Below are 26,729 nucleotides of genomic sequence, written 5' to 3' on the forward strand. Positions count from 1 at the left end.
CTTGAAAAAATACCATATAAATAGTGTCTCATTTTCATGATCCACTCAGTGATGAATATCTGGCATTTCTGCATGATCTTTGTAACACTAGTGTTAGATACTCCTTTTTAGAAAGTCTTGCAGCAAAGGCAGTGGTTTATAATGCTTGAGTGTGTTATGGCATTCTTTGGATTGCAAATGCTTGTCCCACTGACATGGCATCCTGTAAAAGTCTCTGGTCTCTAGAGAACAGCTTGCCCAATGGATCAGGTCTCCCAGGATTTGCAGAAAAGGCTTTCAGGATCAGCTGAGCTGTGCACACTTTGCTTTATTTTCTTTCATTTTTGATTGGTTCAGATGGTCCAAATATTTGCAGAACTCCATTAATTCCTAGTTGGGATGAAGTCATAAGTTCCACTTTCCACCAAGTCGTGGAGCCTGTCCAAATTAGTGTCAAAGCCTATATAATACCTTGGCTATATTGCAGGCTTGTATAGTATCAAGATCCTGTTTCCACAGCAGTTACATAGTTGTTACTTCAGTGAAGAATGATATGGCCCCTTATAAAGTCCACAAGCTGACGCCTGTTTTCTAATGTAATATTTACACTATTCAAGGAGCTAAAAGAAGGCTTTGCTTTAATAGATTCCTTCAGCTAATGTTTTTCCTTATACAGATGGGTTATTGTTTCCAGCTTTTGATACCTAGGCAGCTTTATATATTAAAGCCTCATTTTTTTTTTTCTGTTGGTTGGGGTTTTTTGCCCTTCTCTGTGCTCCTGGAGCAAGGGAAGGATTTTGCCATTATCTTCAAGTTGCCTTGCAATTTTCTCTGAATATATTAAAAACAAACCAGAAAAACCCCCAGCACCCTGTTGTTGCACCCCATACCACAGACTTAATTGCTTTTTATTTTTAACTTATCTTCCCCTTCTTGAGAGAAAACCTGGTACAACAATCTTGTAGCATGGACAGAACTCACATAATTTAGGCAATTAAATGTTTGGATTTTTTTTTTCCCCCAATTGCTCTGATATTACAGATGTGAATGTGACACTCTGTTAAACGTGCCACTCAGGAGATTGCTGTAAATAAGTCTAATGACTTAATGGGCTAGATAAAAATCTACATGCTCATCCTGAGTATAAATAGATTTCTGGGACTTCATATTGAAATAGAATGCCAGGTTTTAACTCCATTATCATTTATTCTGAAACACACCTTGACAACCATGAAATTCTGATGTGAGCAGGGAGTGTGCAAGACCACTGAGATTGAATGGACTCTTGCTTCTGCACCAAAACAACTTCAGAAAGTGAGAATTGCTTAGTGGGGTATCTGCTAAAACTTTTTTAACCTCAGCAATGCACATCTTCTGTCTGGGCTTTAGTTCAGGAAAAAATCTTGCACTTTGTGTTCCGCTGGAACAATTTTTTTCCCAGTTTCAATTAAAAAAATAAGACTTAAAGACTAAGAGTTAAGACTAACTTGTAACAAATGGAGAATGGTCAAAAGCAGTATATACCAAGGACCTTGCCTCTTTGTCAAGCTAATCATATATATGGATATACTTTAGGGTAACAGAATCTTCTTGTCATTGGTTCTGATTTTGGGATTTCCAGTGGTTTGGGTTCAGGTAGGAAATTATTCAGAATTCTGATTTTTTTTCTAGTGTATCTATCCTGATGGTTTTCAGTCTGTGTGTTTAACAAAGACATCTGGAAATGTTAGTTGTAGCATTCGAGCATTTATACTTAGTTTTCCTCCTAAAGAACCTTAAGGACAAAAAGTATTGTAGCTTAGTTTGGAATATAAAGGATGAGTTCAGGCATTCCTTAATTTGTGTGTGTGTGTTTCTTTATTTGGAATTCAGAATGGAGGCAGGAGAAATATAGAGAATAACATGTATTGGGTGTCTTGACAGTGTTCTTGTCAGGTGTACTATGCAAACTATTATAGTTGTCATTAGGACTTTCGTAATTTTCTGCAGAGAAAAATTTCAGAAGGTCACATAAAACATGTTGCGCTTCAGATGGGTGTCTTAGCTGGGTTCCCTGCAGAATGACTTTACTTCGTACTTCTAGATAAGCTCCCTATTTCTGTTGTTCTCTTTGAGGATGATAAGATTATCATATAAAAGTAATGCTGTGTTTATCTATTTTATGTTTTAATTTATTTTTCCATTGTCAAGGTCATATATTGATTTTTGCAATGGAGCTTAGTGTCTGCCAAGTGTGAAACTGTTGTCAGGGTTGTGGCTGCCAGTAGGTATTATTCTGCACAGAAAAGGGCAGCCAAAGGCAGTCTACCAGAAACATGTGGTGTGGCCATTCTAACTGGCTGTTGGTTGGGAGTTGCATATTTCTGCAATGTGCTATTTGACATAGATATGGGTCTGTCAGATTATTGTGGCCAGGAAAGAGAAGTAAGGAAAATCAGCAGAATTTCTCAATTAATTTAAGAAACATCACCTTGTTATTAATTGCACCATCTATTATCGAGGGGTGGTACATGGTGTGTGTAAGGCCGATATATTTGGTATCTTACTACTTTCCCAGCCTTTCATATTTTTTTGTACAGTGATATTCATCTGTATGATGCTTTGTTTAATTCTTCTGCTCTTCTTCAGTTGGGTGCAAGGCATTAATAACTACTTATGACCTGTACTGTGTGACCTGACACTGACCTGACATGGGTCTGCACTGCAGTCCTTCTCTAGATGAGGACAAAGCTGTTTTGTCAGTGCCATGAATGGAGATGCTCCTTTAGTTTACGTGTTGAAAATCCAGTGGGAAAAAGAGAGGGAAAGATCCAAATCTCGGTCCCGAGTTTGTTTTCAATTCAAAATACAAAGATTTTGAGTTGTGCAGAATTATTTTCGTGTGTTGGTATGTACCCTGGCAGGAAATAGTCAGGCAGCAAGGTGTTTTCTGAATGTGGCTCCACAGGAGGCCCGTAGAGCTACTTCTCATCTCTAAACCAAATAATAGTGGAATAGCTGAGGTACTCTGATAGACCTACACTTTAAATTTTGTTATGTATATCTTCCAGGGTAGCTTTTCTAGTGCAAGTAAGTTTTCATGCTCAGACAATATTGGCAAGATCCACACAGTCTTCATACAGCTTTGGTCATCCTTAGGATCCGTCAAGTGGTTCAGTCTCTTACCATATGCTAGGGAATGTTAGTATTAGTTATTCACAGTTTATGATGCAAGATGAGGATCCTGGAAAGCATTCCTCATGTTACTAGTGACTCTTACACCTATGTAGAAATAGGTGTAAGAAGGAAATCTAATTTTCTTTAAGCAGTCAAGGAATAAAAAAGAATTGGTTCCTGAGTCAGTTAGGTCTTCTTTTAGAAGGTTGGTTGAGATTAACTTACTGAAGATGATTTCAGGTGGATTACATGGGAGGTAAGGAGAAAAGGATTAATACTGCTCCTGCTGTAACTGAGAGGATGCTTTGGTGGTCATTTGGATGTTCTGAGATTTTGCTTGACTTTACAGGATATGATAGGATTAGGGTGGGATAGAACAGAATATTTCAGTTGGAGGGACCGACAACATTCACCTAGTACAACTGCCTGACCAGTTCAGGACTGATCAAATTAAAGCAGGTTGCCAAGGACAATGTCCAGATGCTTCTTAAATAATCAACAACCTTGGAGCATCAGCCAGCTGTCTAGGGTGCCTTTTCCAGTGTCTGAACAACCTAGTGGTAAAGCAATTCTTCCTAATGTCCAGGCTGAATCTCTTTGGGTTTATCACATCAAAATGATGCGGTCTTTATTCTTCTTTTCAGGTTCCTTTTTTCTTTTTTTATTTCTTTTTTTTTTTTCTTTTTTTTTTTTCTGCATAGCAGATATATTCCACCATCACCATAACAGTAGAGAGACCAAATAATTTATAAGATCTGTCAGTATAAAGATACAAAACGTAAACTTGCTATCTGTAGATGATCTATCCTTCTACTTGGAAACATTTAAGGGACTGAGGTTTGCTGCTTAGATGCCAAAGATAACTGTATCTCCTTCAGACTTTATTATTCTGTGTTCAGTAATCTGAGCTGAAAAGGATTCTTTTTATCGGACATACCATGGTGATGGTGATAACTTTACACTTTCAGAAATGTTTGTAATAAATGCCACACGTCCATGTGCATTGTACAAGAATATGGGGGAGATAAAACAATAAAGAGCAGGGCAATGAAGAATCCCAGGTGGTTCCTGAGTGGCTTTCATGCTTTAAAGTCATCTTGAGTAACCTTGCCTAACTTTCTGTTTCAGGAACAAGAAGATCCTAATAAGCTTGCTACGAGCTGGCCAGACTACTACATTGACCGCATCAATTCCATGGCAGCAGTAAGTTACCTCTCCCACTAAACAGGGAAGATTTCCTACCATAGGGGTATGTTCTTTTAGGAAGAAATTCTCAAAGGAGAAGAATATTAGCCCAAAGGCATAATTGATTTAAAATAGGGCTTACAAAAGAAGAGTATGGGGATTAAGAAGAGCCCTGCTCTTGCAGAATAGTAGATTGGGAAGCACTGAAAGCATTTCCATTTTTCATTTCTACAATACTGAGTACTGAAGGCAACCATATTGGAGTCTGAAATGAAAATTGAAGAGAGTATTTGATGAATCAGAAAAGCAACTATCTAAAAACTAGATGAAGTTTTTTTTGGTTGTAAGGTTTCAAGTTGATTTGCAACCAGTCTACAAAATAACACTTGGGTTCTTATTTTAGTAGAAGAACTAAAGAAAAGATAATTGTTTACATAAGATAATATCCAGTAGTATAACGGCACATAAATAAAAGAGCATAAGGCTGTAACATCTTGGACATAAGATACAAGCCAAGAAGGTATTTGAGGAAAACCTTTTTCAATTGTCCTTGTTCAATAGTTGTATAGTGTGTCTCTTTCTCTGAAACATCCAGTAGAGCTGGTCACCAGCAGAATCAGAACATCTGCGTGTAGTGTTCACTGACCTCCTTTGATATGGTAGATTTTACATTTTGAAATCTGATTGTTTTACTGAATTTATAGTCAAATTTTTCCTCCAATTACTCATGGGCAGGGTCTACTCAGCTTTAGATGATGGTTGTGCAAAAATGATGATAGAGTTCTGTTCCTAGAATCTTAGGTAGTACACCTTGCTTGTTTACTTATGCTTTTATTTTAGATTTTTAAAGGCTTTTCTGCACCTTTTGTATTGTAGTTATGAGCTATAAAATAATTTCATAAATCCAATGTCTTAATGAATGCTAAATGTGGCAGTAATGATGTATTTCTCATGGTGAAATATGTCTTGCTGAGTAAAACAACCTAAGATTCACAAGCTATAATAACTCATTTAAGAGGATAAAAGAAAAGCTGCTTTCTACTGAGAGTCATGAATAAACGAAACTATCACCTTCCTTCATGCCATATTTTCATGGGGCAGAGTAAGGGAATAGAAAGAATATGGACTTATTTTTAGAAAAGACATTGAGCTTTAGTGACTGGCATGACACTCTGCTTTGATTTCCTGACTGAACAAATTTACTCTACAAGGGCCATTAAAGAAAAAAAAATAGTATGAAACCTTGCAGTGTTACTGAGCCAAATACTTCTGGTAGGATTTGATCCAAGGCCTCTTGAATCTACTGAAGTTTTTCCATTGATTTCAGTGACTTTTGGGTTAGTCTTTAAATGATCTTGAAGTAAACTTGGAGTGAATATGTATACACCACTGTTGTAAATCTGGAACGGCTCCATGGAATGAGACTACATTTTGGCCTATGTTTCTAATTTTAAGCATGTTTTAAGAGCACCAATAAACACCAGCCCTGGTAATGTTGTTTGCATGCCTGAATGCCAATGCCTGAATGATTGATAACCTTTTATTTGGCTTCAAGACTCATGATTCACTCTTACGCTTGAGGTGTTGAGAAGACACACTGGGGTTAAAACCCCTGCTTCTGATTTACCGTTTGGTTGCTTCATTGTTCAGCAGGTAAAACCAAGTTGACTTGATTTTGCAGAAATTGTATCAGTGGAAAACTGGAGTAATCCAGCTAAGAACCAGCTCCAACACACTTTAAAAGACATGTTCTGTTCATTATTATTTAGACCTCTGAGATTTCTAACTTTCAAACAGTTATTTTTGGGTTCCATATAATTTCAGTTCTAAATTTAGTGGTGGGTTTTTTGGATATTTTTTTTTTAACTTCATCCAAGTGGAGTTGACTTTGAAGCTGTGAAAGAAAAACATGTTTCATGTTGCTTCCTGACAATATCCAGTGGATTTCAATTTGTGTCTCGTGGGCACTATTAGATATCGCAATATTTTAATTAGAAATATTGCAAAAAGTATTGAAGTGGTAGTAATAATCACTGAAGTGTTATTTTAAAATGCCTTAAATCCTGCTTTTAATGAAATTTTATCTTTGCATCTCCTTCGAATTCATTGCATCACAATCTTTTTATATTTGTCTTTTACATCCTTTTTTATGTCCTTTTGTTTAATTATGAAGTTCTTTTTTCATATATATTAGCTTGGCAAATATGTTCCTCCTGCTCACTGATTGAGTGGGAGTGGCACCTTTTTCATGCTGATCCCGTTAGGTATCTTTCTGTGGATTTCAGCGGGCCGGGGCTCCTGTGCTCGAGGATCCCTTTCTCAGAAGCTCTGCTGCAGTGTCACCCGCTGCATCTGCCCTTCACAGATATGTTTGAGACCAATGTGGTGATTCCTGACGTGTTTGACATTCCCTACTTGTAACCTTAGACCACTATGTTAGGAAGCACTTCAGGTCACAGATTCCTGATCCAGTTCAAAAAAACCATGCATTTTATGCACTGTTCTCTTCCCACAATTGTTTCTGTTGCTATGACTTCTCAGATTTTTACATATTTTAAACTAAATTCTCACAAAGAAAATGTCTAAAATTGTATCTCCTTACTAGTGTGCAATTCACAAGCATGTGGAGGCACTGTCCAAGGCTCCAGGTAGCCTGACTGGAAGGAAGTAGAACATTGGTACACTGTCTTCTGGACCTGTCATTAAGACAAAGGGACAGCTGCTAATCATGTTTAATTTAGAAAGCAAAGCCTCCAAATTTGTCTAGTCCCCTGATCTCTACATGCTATAAATGATACTGGGGATGGGGACACAGTGCATGCCCACAATAGAAGACTGGTTCCATTATCAATGTCATTGTCATCTACTGATTCATCAAAACACAGCAGGTTCTTTTCTTAAAAATAGAGCAGCTGCCCAGTTAATATCAAATATAAAGAAATGTCCCTGTGCTCCCCCTACCCTCCTTGCCCTGCTACACTGCTTGACAGCACAAATAAACACAGCTCATGCTTTCCTGGGGAGGAAACATTGTGTTGCTTTTATCATCTTGGCTGTGGATGCATTTTCACAGAGAGACTTTCAGGTGAGCAGTAGTTGAAAATCCAGCTTTTCTGGAGAGGTGGCTCAGTCGAGAGTGTGAGATGGGTAAAGATTAATAAATACAGCTGTAACCAGGCCCTTTTCCTTGACTCAGAAAACATGTGTTTAAGGCAGAGCAGCTTCACAGGAGGTTAAAAATAGGTATATCTTTCAGCAGAATTTAGCAGGTAGATGATAACTCTCTCCTCCAAGTTGGATGACATCTATGTTACTTTAAACTTGCTTGCTTAAAAGTTCAGGATTTTTTTTAAATTACATCTATTCATAGTTTATGATTTATAATTTCTTCAAAAAAATTTGTTATAAAAATAATATATTCTAATAGTTCAGCCTTAATGTAGTTAGAGATGTGGTGCCCCTTGAATTTCAACTGACTATAATGAGAAGTCAGAATATCCAGGTTGCTTTTTTGCTTTTCATTCTTTTTGTTACTTAGCTTCGTCATTTCACAGGTGTGAGGTTATTAAGTAAAATTAGGTCTGTTACACAGTGTATTGTTGATGCTGGTTTATGCCCTTTCTTTCTTTTTCTCTCTCTCCTTTCCCCACATGCTATCATCATGGTCTTTGTATTTTCCTTTCCAGTAGTTTTGGGGAATGATCAGCCATTAGGATAAGGTGTGGGAATAAATCTGTGCTTTTAAAAAAACTAAAATATTTCACTTTAAGTGGAGCCAAAATTTCAAAATAATTTCTTGTACTACCTGAAGTTTTACATATAAAATTGCACATGAATGATTGCTTTCATAAATCCTTGAATTTTTTAAACTGGCAAATCAAGTAAACAGATGCTGCACTTTCCGAGGTGATACACTTGATCTGGAAAACTTCAAATATACAAAAAGTGCTTATAAAAAGAGCCCTATATTTACACTACCTTTTAGGCACCAGAAAAGGACCTGGCACTATTTTGCTTCCCCTTCCTAGTATTTTGGTTGACTGATGGTAACTATCTGCCTCCTGAGCCCAGCAGACATTAGTCCTCGAGTGCAGTTTGTACTTCAGGAAAGCAATTCATCAGTCAGCCACATGAATGAAATCCAACCTCAAATAATGACGGTTCCCTCCCCTCTGTCTCCCAGGGACAGTTATGTTTTTTATAACTCTTGCCGAGAAAGCCATTTCACAATGCAAACCCAGTCTGTCTTTAGTGAGGGCATGCAGATTTGAATTCCTGGCCATTCACAAGAGTGAGAAATGAAGGGCTCTTGGCTGCCTGCAGCTTTAGAAAAGGGGTTTTCCATAATCACCCTCTGTTGTAAAGGCAAGATTATTTGTATTTGTTTCGTTTGGAAATGGGCCTTTTTCACTCTGAACGAAGCACTGTTGAGCACCTTCCTACCATCCATTTGCTTTCCCCCCACAATGGCTCAGAGGAGAAATTAAGCCATTGGAGGAATGGGAACTTTTCAAAGGAGCATTTACGGACCAAAGGAAAGATGACCAGATGGGTTGTTACCCAAGAAAATTCAAATCAAGCCCCAAATCACACCCGAGGACTTTGCCATCCATAATGCCTGTTCAGGATTTCTGTTTATTTTTCGAAGAGTGGGATCATATATGGCTTGGCTTAAGAATTTCAATTTATGTTTCTGGCTGTCGGGGGATGCTGGCAAAAGATAAAACATTATCAGCTCATTTTCCATCAGTAGCGCTCTGTCATTCCATTAGGGCAGGAAATAGCTTGCTCTGCTGCTGAGTGAATTTGACTTTAGCGTGGATCAGAGGGAGGACTCCTAGAGTTAAACACATCTCCCCATGCCAGCCGTTCAGCATAAGACAGCAACAGCATGCAGCCAAATGACCACCCTCAGGATCCCGCGTGTGTTGGCATCACGTGACTCACAAATACAGGCAGTGGGAGCCCTTCTAAGGGAAGTGAGGTGTTGGGCTGGTGGCAAGGAGGGAGAAGGTTAAAGGAGGTTCCGGTGAGGGGAAGGTTTTCTTTGGTGCTTGCTAAACAGTAAAATAAAAGCTGAAATATTTTGCTGTAATGAGCCATAATTGTAGCTACTCAGATTCCACCACAGAGAGGTACAATATCAGATCCCTGATAGATGATACTAGTTTAATTGGGTTACTCATTTGAGAATGGGTTCAGAGCTGGTTTCCAGATACCACTGAGTGATATCCACAAGAAGTCCTGCCAAAAAGAGAGTCATTTATCCTCTCATTTTACAGTTTAAGTGACTAAGAAGACATAGCTATAGGCTAAGAATTTCCAGCATTAAGTCTTGACTTTTTCAAAAGGCACACATGGGACTTGTGAGCCTGAATGATATATGCAAAGGGCAGTGAAGAGTTTTGCTTCACATGACAAGGTTGCAGTGGTGCTGAGTGTAGATCTGGAACCCTAATTTTCTGATACAACACTTTTTTAAGGCCTTTGTCTGACTTGGAGAACGATAATTTTTTGTGCTTATTCTATTCATTGTCTCTCACCTTAATTTACAGTCTCCCACAGCAACTTCAGTTCCAGTTCAGTGCAAGCTCTAGTAATTGCAAGCTGCACATGGGGGGAAGTCTAGGCTTCATGTGTTTTAGTTTACTTGTTAAAAAAAAGGGACAGGGATTTTTATGATGCTCCAGCTTTTTTCAGTAAATGTTCCTAATTAGTAAGGGCAAAAAAGTCTATAGGAAACACCAGTATCTTAAAACAGGTGATATACTTTGCATGGGGAAGAAAAGTCAAACTCGTATGTACAAAAAATTTAATTCAGGGTACTTTCAGGCTTCCTATCCACTTGAAGAAGATTTTATGCTTTGAAACCTGACACATAAATCTGGTTCCGTTTTTTTTTTTTCCCCTCCACCCCAAATCCCTCCAGTCATGTCACTCTAATAAAAGATATTGCCTCTCCCTACAAACTTTGCCTCACACATCCATAGGTCACCACAGCAGATTGCTGTTCCGAATTAGGTACAGTTTTCTGCGGGCATACTGGCAACTGATTTTTGGGGGGTAATCTGAGAACACTAGTTTAGCCAGTGTGGCAAAGTGATATGCTGCTGCCAGTCCACATGAGCAGCCTCATCTGGATTCAGTTTTGTAGCTGAGGCACTGCTTTCCTAGTGAGAGGTCAGCAGGCACCTCTGCATGTGTTGATGGGATAGTTGTTTTTCATAACTCCTGGCCTGTCTCTTAACTTCCACGCAGCTCAGGCTTTCCTAATTGCCACCTTCTTTGTGAACAGATGCAGACTCTGTATGCTTTCGATGAAGAAGAAACAGAAATGAAAAATAAAATAGTTGAAGACTTGAAGACAGCTCTGCGGACTCAGCCCATGAGGTAATGTTGTTTGCCTTTCATCGCAGTTTGCTGTCTCCCAATGGTCAGATGTGACACCGCCGAGAGTGGCAAGGACAGAAACCTCATTGTCTCACCTCACACAAGCCTCTCTGAGATTTCAGACAATCCTCAGAGAGCCCTACAGTCCCTGCTCTGAGCCTGCCTTGTTGGGAGTCTAACTAATTTCACACTAATGCTGAAACATGTAGTTCCAGGAAAATAAAAGACAAAGTCTACTGTGAAAAATCTGTGGCAGATATTTGCAAACACAGGTAATGACTATGAAGATCAGATTTTAGTCTTCACAGCTCCCTGCACATCCCATGTAATTTGATTCACTTAGGGCAAAGTCTTGGCCTCTGCTCTGAACTTTGAATTTAATCTTCCCCTTATCTTTAGTAATGTGAACTGTTTAGTACAAAGCAGCTAATCTATCTGACATCACCTGGTTTGGCATTCTTCCCATTCTATGTTGTAACTGTGGCATAGAAAAATGTAAAGGGTCTTTATTGTGTACTGTCTTGGAAGGTAAGGTCATCTTTCTTTTTCTGGTAACAAAGCTCTGAACAATAGCAAACTAACTAGTATAGAAACCTTTTCAATCTAACACTTAGAAGAGCAGTGTGGAGAAACAATAACATTTATATGATTTCAGAAAACAATCAAAAAATTCTGAATGTTTTTGAAATTGGTCAAACACTTTTGCACCCATGCCATGCTGAAGTCATAGTTTCAGAGAGCTTCAGTAATGCCTAACCAAATGCAGTTATATTTTGGGGCAGGGATCCTAACCAAACCAAACAAATGAAATAAATAAATAAAAACAATCCAGAAAATTATCTCCAAGAATTTTCATTGCAATTACTTTGACTTGAAGTGAAGATTTTTTTGGGACTTCTTGCAGAGCTAAGTGCTGATTGTGCTTCTCCCTTTCATAGTCTTCAAAAAATTGACTTCATGCAGCTTCTCTGGTTTTTACCTCCTCTTTATTTCCTGTTGTGATGGGCTTTAAGAGAGCACTAAATCATGTTCTGGTGCTCCTCAGGCTTTGGTAATTTTACATGTGGGTAGAGTGAGTGCTTTTAATGTGGAAACAGAGAAGTTGTATCCTCTACTGAGACCCAAGTCAAGAGTGACTGTTTGATGTTGTCTATCACTGTCCTAAAGCAGAGAACACAGTAAAATGTTGCTGGACTCTATGTTAAAATGGAAGCTAGGGCAACTGTCAAGCTTCCAACTCTCACCAGGCTTTTCAACAAAGCTCCTGTGGTGTTGAACTTGATACAGCACAATTATTACATTAATGCAGAGCTGGGTTTATACTTACTCTCTGAAGGTGACAGCTTTCACTGAATGTATCCACAGCAGCAAGGCCTCTTTGCTTTGTCCAGCTGAAACACTTCAGTGGCCACTATTGGTTGTTCTACTCCCTCATTTTGAAGAGACAGCCCAAACTCCTTGTTGAGGGCAAGGCAATAGAGAAGAAGAAAGAGCAATGAGCATTTGAGTAAATTCTTTTGCTCAAAGCCTTTCAAGATTTTTCTTCTCCAACCTGTATTGCATCTGCTGGATCCCCTTGACAAGAGCCTGTTGCTTCATCTGTTTGTAATAACCCTGACAAGCACAAGCGTCAGTACAAGCATCTATAGGCTGCCCTATAAAGTCTTCTAAATCACTGGCGATGGTTGTGGGGCTTTTTAAGAAAAAAACAGTTAAGCCAAGCGAAATTTTGAGTTAAGTCCCATGTCTCAACTAATTTCCAGCGACTCAATTTGTTAGCTGCCAAATGGGCTGCATGCCAGTGCCTGATCAACAAGCCAGTTTCTTCTTGATGGAAAGGTTGCAGTAGAGAGGCCCTCAGCTCCATCAAATCCCTCTCATAAGCAGTATGATACCTAAGCCTTAAAAATACTAGTATTTCTAGTTTAATTTGGATATCAAATCCTATTTTCTTTGCCACTTCTGTTCATCAGGCCTCTGAAGAAAATAGAAACCTAAATTCACACAGGATGAACTGTCTGGAATCCCTTTGTGATAGCAGGGTACACATGCATTTGGCTCTCTGTTTTATTTCACTGTAAACTGTGTCTCTTCTAATAGATAATGCAGAGTAATTACTAATCTCTGTCTCTATTCCAACCCTCCAGTTCTAGCAGTAAAAAGTAGAGCAGACCTATCCAAACTCAAGTTCCTCTCCTCTTTGTAGAAAATGGGATAGGAGTATGCCTGAGGCAGTTTGTGGTCCCCTTTGAGCAAGTGCACCTTGTTTGGTATTTAGGAGCTTCCCTACAATAATAAAGCCAGGTTATCTCCTAACACAAGGGAATGATCCCAGTCACAAAGAACAAAAATGCCCCATCTGCATCTTGTAAAGAAACGCATTAGCTCTCAGGTTTGTAAAAATGTAAAACTATAAACAATGGTGATGACAAACTGTTGGACAGAACCAGTGAGAGGGGAGCTTTTCCTTTGGTGTTTTAATGCCCCAAAATGGAGGTTCAGAAGTGCAGCAAAAGCAAAAACTTAAAAGTGACTGGGAAAGAAATTGCTTTCTGGAGCCCTTGAAAAATACCTCCTTTAGTCTGAATCATCACCCATTCCCTTCACTGTCTGCATTTCTCCTGGTATTTTTTGTTTGATTTAGCAGGGTTGCATCCAAGTGCATACTGAAGAGGATCATTTATACAATTTAAGCAAAATCTATTATGCTGAATTTTTCAGCAGTTCAGTAGTATCAGGATTATGTGTGCCCCCTGGTTCAAAAACTAATGCTGCAGGGAAGTATAGCCTTGCCTGTTGACAGGGTGGGAATATCCTGCTCTCTGCACACTCACAGCATATGATCTTTTTGTCTTTCCTGCGCTGGATCAAGTCTTACAGGGAAGCTGTACCCCCAACACTTGAAATCCATCACTGGGTCAGTTCCTTTTAGGCCACCACATCTGTATTTGGATGAAAAGTTTATTATTAGAGTTAGCTAACTCATTCTGATCAGCACTCTCTAAAACTTGAAAGGCAAAGAGGTGCCCTGCCTTTTGAAGTGTGCTAAACTGGTCAAGTGAGAGTCTGAGGTGAGGTTAGGCTTTAATTTGCTTGTTTAGCACCTATTAAAACACACTCTGCTTTATTTACATTTAAGTATTTGAATGTGTTAGCCAGAATGCATTGGCAAATATGTTTAACTTTACACCTCCCAGTCTAGAATAAGACTTTACTTTGCACCACAGAGGCTGTGTAGACAGGAGTTAGTTACACATGTGCTGTGTCCAAGAAGGTTCTTTGCTTGTGTAAGCTGACTTTGCTTTTGCACATGCACACAGACATCTGCACAGAGGCAGACAGATGCACAAACACCAACAGTGTGTGAGGATTGTGGCTCTCAGGCTGTCAGCTAAACTCCCACTTCTTTTTCTGCCCTCTACAGACATTTACTCACACACCTCCTCACACCAAGCAAATCCTCGTACTGAGGGTATTTGTTGGGCCAGAAGCTGCTTTTGCCATTTCTTTACCTGTCCCAGCATGGTTTCTGGTTTTTCTGGAGAATAAGGAACTAAGTGTTTAGAAAAAAGAAGGTGAAAATCATAATTTGATTCCTGCTTCTGATTGCAGCTGAAATTGAAAGGTATTTGGCTTTGCTTGCTGTTGAGTAACACAACTCACTGTTTGCTCTCTGGGCTAGGAATAGTACAGGAAAGTCCCAACATTGTTTTAAATTATGTCATTAATCAAGTTTTGTGACACGCACCTCTTTCCAGCACATGCCTTTTTTTTTGGCATGACCTCATCCTAACAGTCCTAGAAAAATTGCACTGCCAGTGGATTTAGTGAGAGTTTGTACTTAACTGGGACAATGTGACTTTTGTGCATTTACCATTTTTTTTTTTCACATGGTCATCAGAGCAGGCTAAAGTACATGAAAATTGTAGAGCCTTGCTTGTCTTGTCATAAGATTGTGTGTTCTATCCAAAAGTGCATTTAGGGCACGCTTTGCACTGCTGCTTCTTAGGATGCTTCCATCAGTATTGCTCTGTAACTTCAGAAACATACTCATCTTCAGTCTTCCCTCAGCCCTGGAAGTTCAAAGAACAGGAAAAAAAAATTCTCTTTCCCCCAACCCCCAAAAGACAGAGGGAACAGATAAAGTATAGAATGGAACTGTGAAGGTAAGGAGGAAAAGGAGAATTTAAAGTAGCCCCTCCACAGCAGAGACAACAGCAAATCCACTCTTTACATATCCAGGGAATTGATCACAATTCATTGGCATCATTTAGTAACATGCTGAGTTTGTGCTTTTTTTTCCCCCAAAATAAATCCTTTGCAGCAACTCTTCTAGCTATGAATGCACTTGTTTCAGTCCTCTTTGTCAAGCTAGCAGCTAAATGCATTATAGAAACTTAACCAAGTCTGAATCTTTCTGTAATCAGTTTGAATAACAAACTGCTTTGGCTGACTCTTGGTGCACAATGTCAGTGCTGCTCTTGGGCCTGGAGAAAGAGGGGCTTTTGCTCCTATGATTTTTTAGAGTAGACAAAGTGATGCATCCAGAGAATGTGTAATCAGACCTGTGTGAAACTTGGCAGATTGTCTTAGCAGGGTTCAGTAAAACCATGTTTTTGTTTTTGGTGTGCACATGTTCCTGTGTGTTGCCCTTACTCTGATGTCACTTTGAAATTCAGTTTTGAGCAAAACCCAAACCTCAGACCAAAACCATTCAACCATTTGTTGAATGCACCAGGCTTTTTCGTATTTTTGGTCGAATTGCTGGCCCACATAAGCTGAAAGTTGGCAAATCTATCAGCATAGTGAGAGTAAATTTCAGGTGGACTCTGAAAATTCCTGTGTGGTGTGGAGTGTAACCACCAAAAGACCATACATGTGTCAAATCCATATTATCCAGGGAAATATAAATATGACTTGGGTTTCTCTCACCGGTACAGGGACATGAACAGAGACCAGTGAAATCTGCTCTTTCAGTATGGTGCTTCCATTATTACTGCTTATAAGTAACAGCATCTTGTGGACAGAAAAAGAAAGACGGTACATGAGGGAAGAAGAGGAGCTGGGTAAAAGCACAATGACACAGAATTTTGGTATTTTTAATTTGTTACACAGGTGGCAATTGTTAACAACCTTTTAAATTGCTTGAAGTGACTATATTATGCTGTTCAAAGTGTGGCCATGGACAAATCATTGCTGGTGTACATTTTTGTCGACTGAAAATTCAAGTGTGATGCACATGGTTTTGCATTCAGACAATCCAAAAAGTGTACCTACCTGAGCAACATGTTAGTGGAGACAGGAGGTAAACAATGAGATCTGGGGAAATTATTTGCAGCCTTTTGCGTGTCTTTGAATCTCCACTTTTAATGCTGGGAACTTCAAATGAAACCAAACAATCATTGCTAGAATGATTGGTTTGAACTGAATTATCTAATTCTATCCTTTTCTGCTGATTTGTCTAGGGGGCTATTTGTATGGTCTAAATTGACCCATCTGGACTTTTTAACCCTGGTTTCCAACAAAAGCAGAGGAACATTAGCATTTACAGAAGAACATGCCCCTTTTAAATATAACATGTTCCTACACATATGTCATGGGGTTGGAGTGGGAAGGCAGTGTGGCTGACGGACAGAGTGGGAATGAGCCTCTGTCAGTGTGCCCAAATCCAGGAGGTAGAACCTATAAGCAGTGTTGGCTGAAAGTTAGAGCTAAGCCTAAAAATGGTTTTCAAGATAAACTGAACCCATAACTAAAAGTGCGGTGAGACATCTGTGTCTTGGGTTTGTAAGATGGAACAATTCGAAAGAATCACTTCAGCCCTGAAAATGCAGCAGCTGTTGAGGTGAACCACGACAGTGTTTGGTGGTAAGTGCAACAAAGGACACAGAGACCAAACAGCAGTGTAAGATGATAGCATATAATTACCCTGAAACTATGTAACACACCATTATTAGCTGGAATGTTTTCTCTCTTGGCTTGTTTGGTTTGTTTTTCTTAAACACCTGGGAATTGTTCTGTGAATTTAGGCTGAAAACTAGCCAGGTTTTAGAAGATCTGTGGTTGAATAATACGGTGTCTTTTGAATGAAGTGCGTTTGTTTGGTTTGCTTTCCTTGTTTTTCCTACTTGGTTTTTTTTTTTTTTTTTTTTTTGGTTTTTCTCTTTCCAGGTTTGTGACCAGGTTTATAGAGCTGGATGGCCTGAGCTGTTTGCTGAACTTCCTGAAGAGCATGGACTATGAGACCTCGGAGAGCCGCATCCACACATCCGTTATAGGGTGTATCAAGGCACTGATGAACAACTCCCAAGGAAGGGCTCATGTCCTGGCCCATCCAGAAAGTATCAACATCATATCCCAGAGCTTACGGACTGAGAACATTAAGACCAAGATTGCTGTGCTGGAGATCCTAGGGGCTGTCTGCTTGGTACCAGATGGTCACAAAAAAGTCTTGCAAGCCATGCTTCACTACCAAGTCTATGCTGCAGAAAGGACAAGATTCCAGGTAAAAAGAGGATACTTTGACAGAAATACCCAGAATCAGGAATCTCTGCAGGAGTGATTTTTACAGTGCATATATTGCCAGCTTGCTAAGTAGTAAAAAAACAATATCTATCATTTTGTTTTAGGAAGGGAAATTCCTCAAATAGATTATTTATATATTTATATTTCAAGACATAGTGCTTGTCATTCATGCTAACTTAAAATTCCATATATTTTGCCTGAAAATGGAGGTTTGCTGTGCTAAATGAAAGCTCATTATCTGCTCATACTCTAGCTTGATGGCATTTCTGGGGTGGTAATTATTTGTTCTGTCCTAGAAGCTGAAACCACAGAATTCCAGGAGCCTCTGTCCTGATTTTAAATCCTTAATTTAGGAATAAAAGAATTGTGGATTAAATAATGCAGACAATGAATTAAATTATGTATCGTGGAGGCACTTCACTTGCCCCTTAGCAATCAACTTGTGAATCATTGTCACTTAGCAATTTTTGGCTCAAGTAACTCCCATTCAGACCATAGAAGAGAAATGCATTCTCAGAGACCTTGAAGAAGGTCAATGACAGGCTTTTACTGTGGAAACTACTGGCTGCTACTATAATGTTCCTCTTCCCAGTGAACTGAGCACCTTTACAAAAAGATAGTGGACAATCTGTTGTGGTGTGTGAAGCTGTGGCTCCTTAACTTTGGGATAATATCACCCATTTACTGTTCTTTCTTAGATGAAATTATTAGAGTGGTGTTGTGCCAACAGGCACTGGATCCTAATGCCTGATAGTAATTATCTCCTACTTCCTTCTCAGCTAATGGATTTTAGGCTACAATTAATTTATTACTGTAAAAGTGAATGGGGAAGTCGTCTGTGCTGATAGACAGTAGCTGCCAATGTTTGTGTTAGAGTCAAATGCACTGTGGGATTCAGTGACTGTGACTCAGACCTGGGACAGGGATGCAGGAGATCTTGATTTGGTATTAATATTTGGCATTGACAGGTCCATCCCTCTGTGTGCACTGCCCCATTTGCATTACTTGTTTATTCAGACTTGGTGTGTGTCTTCGATGTCCTCCAGAGGTGGGGGCCTTTCAGCCTCAGTTGGAAGCTCTTGAGGCTATTTCAATAGAGAAATTCACAATTACAGTAAACCTTGGAAGGTGAAGAGATTACAGCTGCAGTCACTGTTACAGAATGTGTCACCATTCATTAGTACAGGAGTAGGATAGGAATGAGCAGTGCAGATGCAGGAAGTAAGCCATATACATGAGCTACGATGTATAGGTTTTTTGGTACTGCCTGAGGAGAAGGAAAAAGTTTAAAGTCTACTTGTTCTCTAGTAATTAGCTGAAATAAAGAATCCTTCCTGAATTTATATGACATTCTTTTATACCTCGGAGACAGGTGGAGATAACTTGAGCTGCTTAGCAAAAAGTAGTAACTCACAAGTCTGACTACACTTGTGGTCCCATGTTAACTTGCCCTTACCAGACCAATTGACTCTGCTCAATAGGCCCATATAATAAGGGATAGATGTTGAGTTTACCCAAGGTGAGGGCTCTCTCTCTCTCTCTCTCTTTCTCTCTCGATTTAAAAGTTACTGAATAACTGAGGTAAGTCATTACTGGGTAAAATGTGGTAGCTTTTGAGGAATCTGGTGGAATGATTTGCAGGTGCTTACCAGTCTCCTACATTCATGAAAAGTACTCTGCATAAATGCTGCACTTGTCAAAATACATTTCCATTCAGGGAAAAAAAATGAAAGATAAATGAATACTCTCTCTTATTTCTCAAGTTTAAAAAAAAAACAAAACAAAACAAAACAAAACAAAACAAAACAAAAAAAAAAAAAAAACAAAAAAAAAAAAAAAAAAACAAAAAAACAAAAAAAAAAAAAAACCCCACCCAATCCCCAAAATGATTCAGCAGAAAGAATGTGTTCTTGTTTGCAATTACTAATACTTGTGTTTAGAGACTGAAATGGGATTTTCCGCTACACTCAGCAATAGCTTGAGTTTAATTTTGAGGAGGTAAGTGCTCATCCAAAGACATTCCTCATCCATCTCCAGTTGTTCTTCTAAGAGAGAGGCTGGGGATTTTTTAAATCCCAAAGAAACAAATGTGGTCATGGTCTTTCTTACATTTTAGAGGAAGTTTCTCTGAAAGTCTAGCACATGAAATTAAGAGTGCTCCATCTCTTTGCCTCTTGCCCTCCTGCACCTCTCTGTTTCAGAACAGTCTTGCAGCTTATTGTCAAGAAACACATCCACTGTAACTTGAATATAGGAAGCCATTTTAAAAGAGGGATGAGCTAAAAATGCTTGTATTGTACCTTTCCTGTAAGCTTCAAAGATGTAGTGTACAATGAAAGCCTTTTTTTAATGCTCTTTTAATCCTAGTCCTGAATGTAATCTTTGTAACCTGGAGTTTGCAAGTATCTGAAGAGATCCTTTAGGTGTGAAACTGCCTTTGGGGGCTATGTTTTCTGGAGCTTCAGTATTTAGCAGCATCTTTTGGTGTATTGAAGTGTTCAAAAAATGTGGAGCTTGCAGCAAACTTTATACTTCGCAGCTTGACTTTGACTAGCCACACCTAAACACTGTTATGTTGAAAACTATCCACCACAAGTGGGGAATCTGGCAGAACCCACAAACAAGAATTCTTTCTGTGAAAGTAATAAAACTGTGAACTAAACTGTAGGAACAGGAGAAACTATGCAGAGTAGAAATTTATTCCTTTGCCTCTATGGTCCATCATTGCAGACTGATTCTAATCAGTGGAGGGAAGGAAAGCTGGGAACTGTAGAGGCACTGCTCAGTCTCTTTATATCTAGCTCTCCAAGACAAGGGCCAAATTAGAGACACAATACATAGGAGGAAAATAATCTCAAATTTTGGAAATCAACTCAGTTCTTGTGAAGTAAATGTGCCGTGCTTTCTGGAAATTGTACTGAGCTCACTTTTATTGGAATGTCCAACAAATAATTTACAGGTGATGCTGACCTCTGACAATATCAATGCCAGTGCTGCTTTTCCTTAAGTTGCCTTCCTGACTATAGTGGTAGAAAATATTTGTCATCCAATTCAGCCATCTTGCTGTCAATTTATTCCTCCTCATCTGTGAAAGCTGGCACTTCGTATACTATCTGTTTGGATTCATTTTCAACTCTAGCAGCTTTTTCAACTCTAACAGTAAACCTAGGTGTCCCATTCACCCTCATGTCATTTGTGGTGACCAGCACTGTGTCCACTGGGGAATCAGGAGATTAATGTAATTAACACTAATACAGATCTACTTTTCCCCAAAACAATTTTTTTTTCCTTTTGAAAAGGAATATTGTTGTGATGCATAATAATTTGGGATACATGGTTCTGCCTCCACTCTTACTTGTAAAAAGGAAGAGAGAGGTTCAGAATGATTTACTGACAACTATCTAAAACCTGAGATCCTAAATAACTTGCTGCTGACAACTTTAGATTGAAACAGTGATTATTTCTAGTTTTCACAAGTCTGGTGGAGTAGAGATCATGCATTTAACACAGCAACATAAAACATGGCACATTTTGTTGAATGTAAGTAGTTATTGCTAGTCAACGTTCTAAACACAACTCCTGCTATCTGGCACAGATGCCAAAAGTTGTCAGAAGACTCAGCAACTGGTGAATTAGTGAAGAAGGAAAGCTGTGATTTAGCATATGGTTCTTACTAAACTTATATTAACTCTGTCCTGCAACAGCTCCTATTACTTGAATAGAAAACTTACAGCTTTATACTACTGTATCTGAAGTCAAAATTCAAATGACAGTGAAATTCCTGAGCATTATAAATGCTTTTAGTCCCAATAAGCTTAACTAAATTGCACCAAGTAATACCAGCTGAAGACTATTAATCAAACAGTGCAGAAAGGCTTCAAAAAGGATGTCTTTTCTTCTTTAGGTGTTCTTTCTTTTTAATTTTTTTTTAATGAAGTTAATGGAAAATATCAATAGAACTTATATGAATATGAAGGACTATTTCTTTAGCAAAAAAAAAATTTCAGATGTTACTCTGAATTGAAACTTATTATTTCTTTCTAAATTTCCAGCATTTCATCTACTGACTACAATTGTCAGTCCCTAACTTCAGTCAGGATTCCCTTTAAAGCCCTGGGGAGATTCTCCAGAACTTACTCCTTTTTTTATTGAGGTTCCAGTCTTCACTCTTGCCTTTTCATGCTGCAGCTTCACCCTGTGTCTTTGATATTCAATGTGTTAATAGGTCTAGAAGGGTCATCCTTGTCTTGGCACTTGCAACAAGGTTATATACTATGTTTGTGTCTCAATTTATATAGTCAGTATTCCTATTTTCTCACATTTGCCACATCTTCTCGCCTGAGCTTTTCCCTTTGCTTGCTTTAATTATTGACCCTTCTTTTATAATGCCCTTCTAGATGGAATGATTCTGACTTTATTATCCAACAGGGCAGTCTGTAATTAATCTTAAAATACTCCTTGAAAATTGTCCTCTTCAGAGCAATACTCTTTCCATACTCAAATACCACAGTAGTATTAGGGCATGCCTTCAATCTCCTTCATGAGGCAATCTGGAAAGCTCTGTCTTCATCCAGTTGTTTGAAACATGCTACTTTGCCTACAAATCCTACTCTGCCCCTTAAAGAACAGAGATGAAAGAAAACACTTGAAATCCAAACAATAAATCCTCATAGCAGAAATGTGGAATTAGGAAGATGAGTCCTTGTTGTCCTTGCTGGGATTTTTTTTCCATGCATTCAGTGTAATCCTGTCACTGGCTCACTGTGTGATCATAAAAACGTTACTTTGTCTTTTTATCTTTTTCTTGTGAAGATGGAGTTTTATAAAATGCTATGAAAACTGAGAAGGAAGAGTCTCTGATTTTAAAGTCATTCATGTCTGAATAATCCTATTTATGGCTGGTTTCCCTTGTGAAAGGGGCAGAGTCTTCCTCTTCCCTAAGCTGTTGCATTCTGTATATTGTTATCCTTGCTGCTTCCCCTCCTTTTCTCGGTGTCATGACATTGTAGCACACTATGCTTTTTAAAATACCATATTTTGAGACAAAACTAGCATTGCAAAGTCATAATGCTCTATTGGCCCAAAAAGTTTACCATGATGCTCTTCCAGAATAGCTTGCTATTTAAAGCACTTGTCTAGCTGTGGATCCCTGTGGGGAGAAAGAATTTTCCTTTCAGTCTTGAGAAATCCTAAGTGTTAGATACTGTCTGAAAGAAGCTGATTTCACTTGCCAATGGAAATATTAACTGGGCTGCTTTGGGCAGAAGACTCCTGTTTTCCTCCTTAATGCTGCTAGAAATTCTGAAGCTTGAGGTGAATGAATAAAGAAAGTTTGATATTGTAAGTTGAAAATGTGGAGGCCAGGAGCATTCCTTCCAGAGCCCCCTTGCCTGGTTTGTATTAAACACTGTCAGTACAGACCATAATTTGTAAAGGGAAATCTGATCAATTTGGAGTTGTAGTAAAGGATCTAACAGGGAACAAATTAAAAGGCTGTTTTCACCCTTCATTTCTTTCTTCCCTTTAGGGCTCAACCAAAGCCTTTTGAGGTTTGCTGCAGATTGAATGAAACCCTACTGGTTGTCAGTGATGAGGAATAATTGGATTAAGTGAGGAAAGTTTTGCATAAATAGTAGGAAAAACCTTTATAACTGTAAGATCAATTGGGCCACAAGAAGTGGCTGCCAAGAGGTGTGGTGAAATCTTTTTCACAGGAAATGTTCAAGTGAAGATTTGAACCTCAGCCATTTGCAAAGAGTTGGAGATATTGGAGTTTGACTGCAGTATGTGGGTGTAGACTCTAATGCTTAGAAATTGCTTGAACTTACAGTGTTTCCTTCTCAAGCTGAACAATTACATGTGTAGTGTAATGTGCTTGTCTTCAATTGGATTAGTGCAGCACAGACTTTTGGGTTTTCTTGCCCTGAATTTGGTTTGCCTCCCATTGCATTCTGCTCCTAGTTCAGTGTTCTGAAATGGGGGATAGAAAACTTTCATTAGCATCCTTCAGCCTGTCTGGATGCTGTACCTGATATGCTGTTTCATAGATTCTAGCCTGTTCCTAAAAGTCTGTGAGAAAATATGATGGGAATGAAGCCTCTGAAGAAAACCAGCAAAACCATCCTTGGTTTTGCTGCTTCTGTAGTGATGGCTGATTCAGTTATTCCAAGAAGGCACATGTGTTTTGGATTTCAGTGTCAAATCTGGCAGTAACAAAATAAAATTCTCTCATTTATTTCACTTCTGCTTGTTTTTCAAGTTGAACAGTTGGTTTTGTTGGTGAATATGAAGACTTCTCAGATAGTTTCTGATTGTCACTGTTAGAGATAGGATGCTGGATTGAGCTGACCACCAGTCTGGCTCAGTAGTGCATTTCATGTGCTTTTACGTAAGAGTCGTTCCCATTTCTGGCAAAATATTATTTAGTCATAGCACAGTTACTGGGGCGTTGGATGAGATTGAGGCTCAAACACCTGGAATAGGGAAATTTGAAAATTCCAGATGGGAAATTTAGAAGCAGGAAGAGAGAGGAGTTTATGAAATCAAGCTTGTTTGATAATGAACATACTATGCTCAGATGTAGAAACAGCTGTCAGTAGCAGTGTATGATAGGTCAAAATATTTTTGCACAAAAACAAGCATGAAGCCAAGAGGTTATTCTTTCCCCTGAAGAATGCACAGGATGATATTCCTCCTGTTTCTTGAGACATATCTCTGTGGCTTTCTAAAGGAAAACAGGATAGACCTATGGTGACTAGCCAAGGAAAGATTTTTCTATGAATGAGCACTTTCAGTAACCAGGGACAAAAGATGGACTAGAGGAAAATGAACTTCCTTACTCAGCATCATAGCTTCAAAATATTATTTAGATGGTCTGCTGAGCCAAACACTAAAAATTATTCTTGTCTTTGTTATCCCTTTATGGTCAAAACTTCTCAGGGAGACAAAAAAGAATTCTCTCTTTTTTAGTGCTACAGCAAAACAAATATATGAGTGTGAGGCATTTATAATTAATGCTGGAGTGAGACTCATACAGCTGAACTGGCAGATCTTAAGTGGCATTCATAACTCTTTCAGTAAGGAAAGTTATCTTTGGAATTATGAACTGATCAGAGAAGATCCTGAAGAGAATATTAATGCTGATCAGCACAAAGCTAAAAGTAGAGTTGCATTCATGGCTAATCAGGTTCTGCATATAACCTCTTTGGTAAATGTTCAAATGGAATTAATCCTAAATAAGGCAAATGCCACCAATGTTACTTGTCTAGTCTTTTTCTCCTTTGTCTCCTGATGTTCACAAGATCATGGTAAAATATCAATATGTATGCAGAAATTAGACCAAAAGCATTCCTGTGCTGAGCACCCCCTGTGGGTTGGTTGACAGGGGGATGTGCAGCCTCTGGGAGAGAACTTCCAGCAGCCTTTCAATAAACAGAGCTTATAAGATAGAGAAAGGCATTTTGACACAGTCTGTGGTGACAGGACAAGGGCTAAAGGGTTTAACCTGTAAGAGGCTAGACATGGAATGGGTAAAAGGAAGAGGGTTTTTTATGGTGAGGATGGAAAGGCAATGGAGCATGTTGGCCAGAGAAGTTGCAGATGCCTCATCCCTTGAAGTGTTTGAGGCCAGGCTGGATGGGGCTTTGAAGAGCCTGGTCTGGCAGAAGGATGTTCCTGCCCATGGCAGGGGGGGTCAGGACTAGATGATCTTTAAAGATCATTTTCGATCCAAATCATTCCATGAGTCTGCAACATGGAAACTGGGGCTTAACTGCACTTCCAGTGGAGATGAGTAATTCACCTTTGAGCTTTGTAGCTGTGTGCGCAGGGGATATCCCTGTTTTTTGAAAATCCCTTAAGGGGGCTTACCAAGAGGTAATAATTGTCTGCTTCATGTTGAAAGGTGGTGAGTGAAGGAACAAGGATAAATCTTTCAAGGTTCAGGCATAGCCTTTATTCCTCAAAAGACAGCTTCTTTTTACAATTATCTCCCCTGTATACAGCAGTGGAATCTATCCTGCAAGAGATTGGATTATGTCCTCTAACCCAGCTTGCTGTTCTGTTTCAGTCCTTGTTAAATGAGCTGGACCGGAGCATGGGGCGATACCGAGATGAAGTAAACCTCAAAACAGCCATCATGTCCTTTATCAATGCTGTTCTGAATGCAGGTGCTGGTGAGGTGAGTCACTGCCCTGGAAATTCCTTCTAAAATGTTATGTTTAAATTAGTTTACCTTGGAAATAGTCAGTAGATTAAGTCACATATCTTGTGGTAGTAAGTGGATATATTCTGTGGAAAATAATGCTTAATTGTTAAGGTCAGTCTTATAATGTCTTAAATATTATTTCATTTTGAGCTTCTTCAGTATAGAAGAGACTACTTACACTGAAGTTATTACTTTGAGTTGGTTTTTTTTGCTTGGTTGGCTGGTTGGTTGGTTGGTTTTTGCTGTTTTGGTTGTGGGTTTGTGTTTTGTTTGTTTGTTTGTTTTAAGAACTGCAAAGCATTTACCTTTTTATTCCAGCCTTTTTAGAAAATATTTTGGGTTACCTTCAGAAATGTTTTGAAATGTTAAGTTATTTTGACTCAAAGCCAAAGTCAAAGCATTTTAATTTTGAAATATTAAAGGGAAACAATTCGGAAAATAGCCCAGTTGTTTTACTTTTACTAATAAGACTTCCTTTGGAGTCTGAAGGATAGAATTTATTTCATTAAAAGTGTTACTTTTGTGACATTGGCTTTTTCTTTCCTTTTTTAAAATTTTTTTTTTGTTAAACCACAAAAGACAGCAAGCTTATGAGAGCTATCTGACAATGTATTTGTCTCTGTCTGTGGGAATCCTGTAGCATCCCACTGAATAGATGTCTGAGGATTTGTCAGAGTATGTGGGTTTATACATATGGTTTTATGACAAATAAACAGAAAAATAGGAGGAAGACTGCAATGCTGTTCATCTGTAACCAGGAGGGGAACCTCTCATGGACTAGCAGGAAAAATGCCAGGAGCTTCTGTTCCTTATGGAACAACATGGAGTGTGCTGTCCTTATGACTGCATATGCAAAGTTCATAGTATATAAACGTACATTTAAGTGAAATGGAGGCAAAGGCATTAATTACTTTTTTACTCACTTTACTGGAATTATTCATCCTATGAATAGGATGAGAATATTAAAAATGGAAGAACTCTCTCAGGATAGAGAATATTAAAAATGGAAGAACTGAAGTTTTAAGTAATTTAAAAAAAAATGTGATTAACAGCTTTTGAAAACAAATAACTTGGTTTCCCCCCATTTTTAAGGACAATTTGGAGTTCCGATTGCATCTCCGATATGAGTTTCTAATGCTGGGAATTCAACCTGTCATTGACAAGCTCAGAGGACATGAGAATGCCACACTGGACAGGTAAGACTTAATTTCTGACAACAGCTACTAATGAACAGAAAGACTTATTAGAAACTCCTCTCTGAGACAGCTGCCTCTGTCTCTTCTTGAAA

The 26,729-nt window shown here is 38.7% G+C and overlaps 1 protein-coding gene across 6 annotated transcripts in view; it reads left to right on the forward strand.

Annotated features, from left to right (window-relative positions):
• The window catches only part of DAAM2 (dishevelled associated activator of morphogenesis 2), a 197,934-nt gene that overhangs the window by 120,153 nt on the left and 51,052 nt on the right, over nucleotides 1-26,729 (forward strand). For all 6 annotated transcript variants that reach the window (XM_066178440.1, XM_066178438.1, XM_066178443.1 and 3 more), the window contains 5 exons: nucleotides 4,264-4,338; nucleotides 10,616-10,710; nucleotides 16,882-17,215; nucleotides 25,304-25,414; nucleotides 26,534-26,637. In XM_066178440.1, the coding sequence (XP_066034537.1) occupies nucleotides 4,264-4,338; nucleotides 10,616-10,710; nucleotides 16,882-17,215; nucleotides 25,304-25,414; nucleotides 26,534-26,637 (719 nt within the window). The remainder of the gene's footprint in view (nucleotides 1-4,263; nucleotides 4,339-10,615; nucleotides 10,711-16,881; nucleotides 17,216-25,303; nucleotides 25,415-26,533; nucleotides 26,638-26,729) is intronic.

Source organism: Chamaea fasciata, unplaced genomic scaffold, assembly GCF_029207755.1.
Source record: "Chamaea fasciata isolate MVZ Bird 193981 ecotype frontalis unplaced genomic scaffold, bChaFas1.0.hap1 SCAF_3, whole genome shotgun sequence".
NCBI classification, from domain to species: domain Eukaryota; kingdom Metazoa; phylum Chordata; class Aves; order Passeriformes; family Sylviidae; genus Chamaea; species Chamaea fasciata.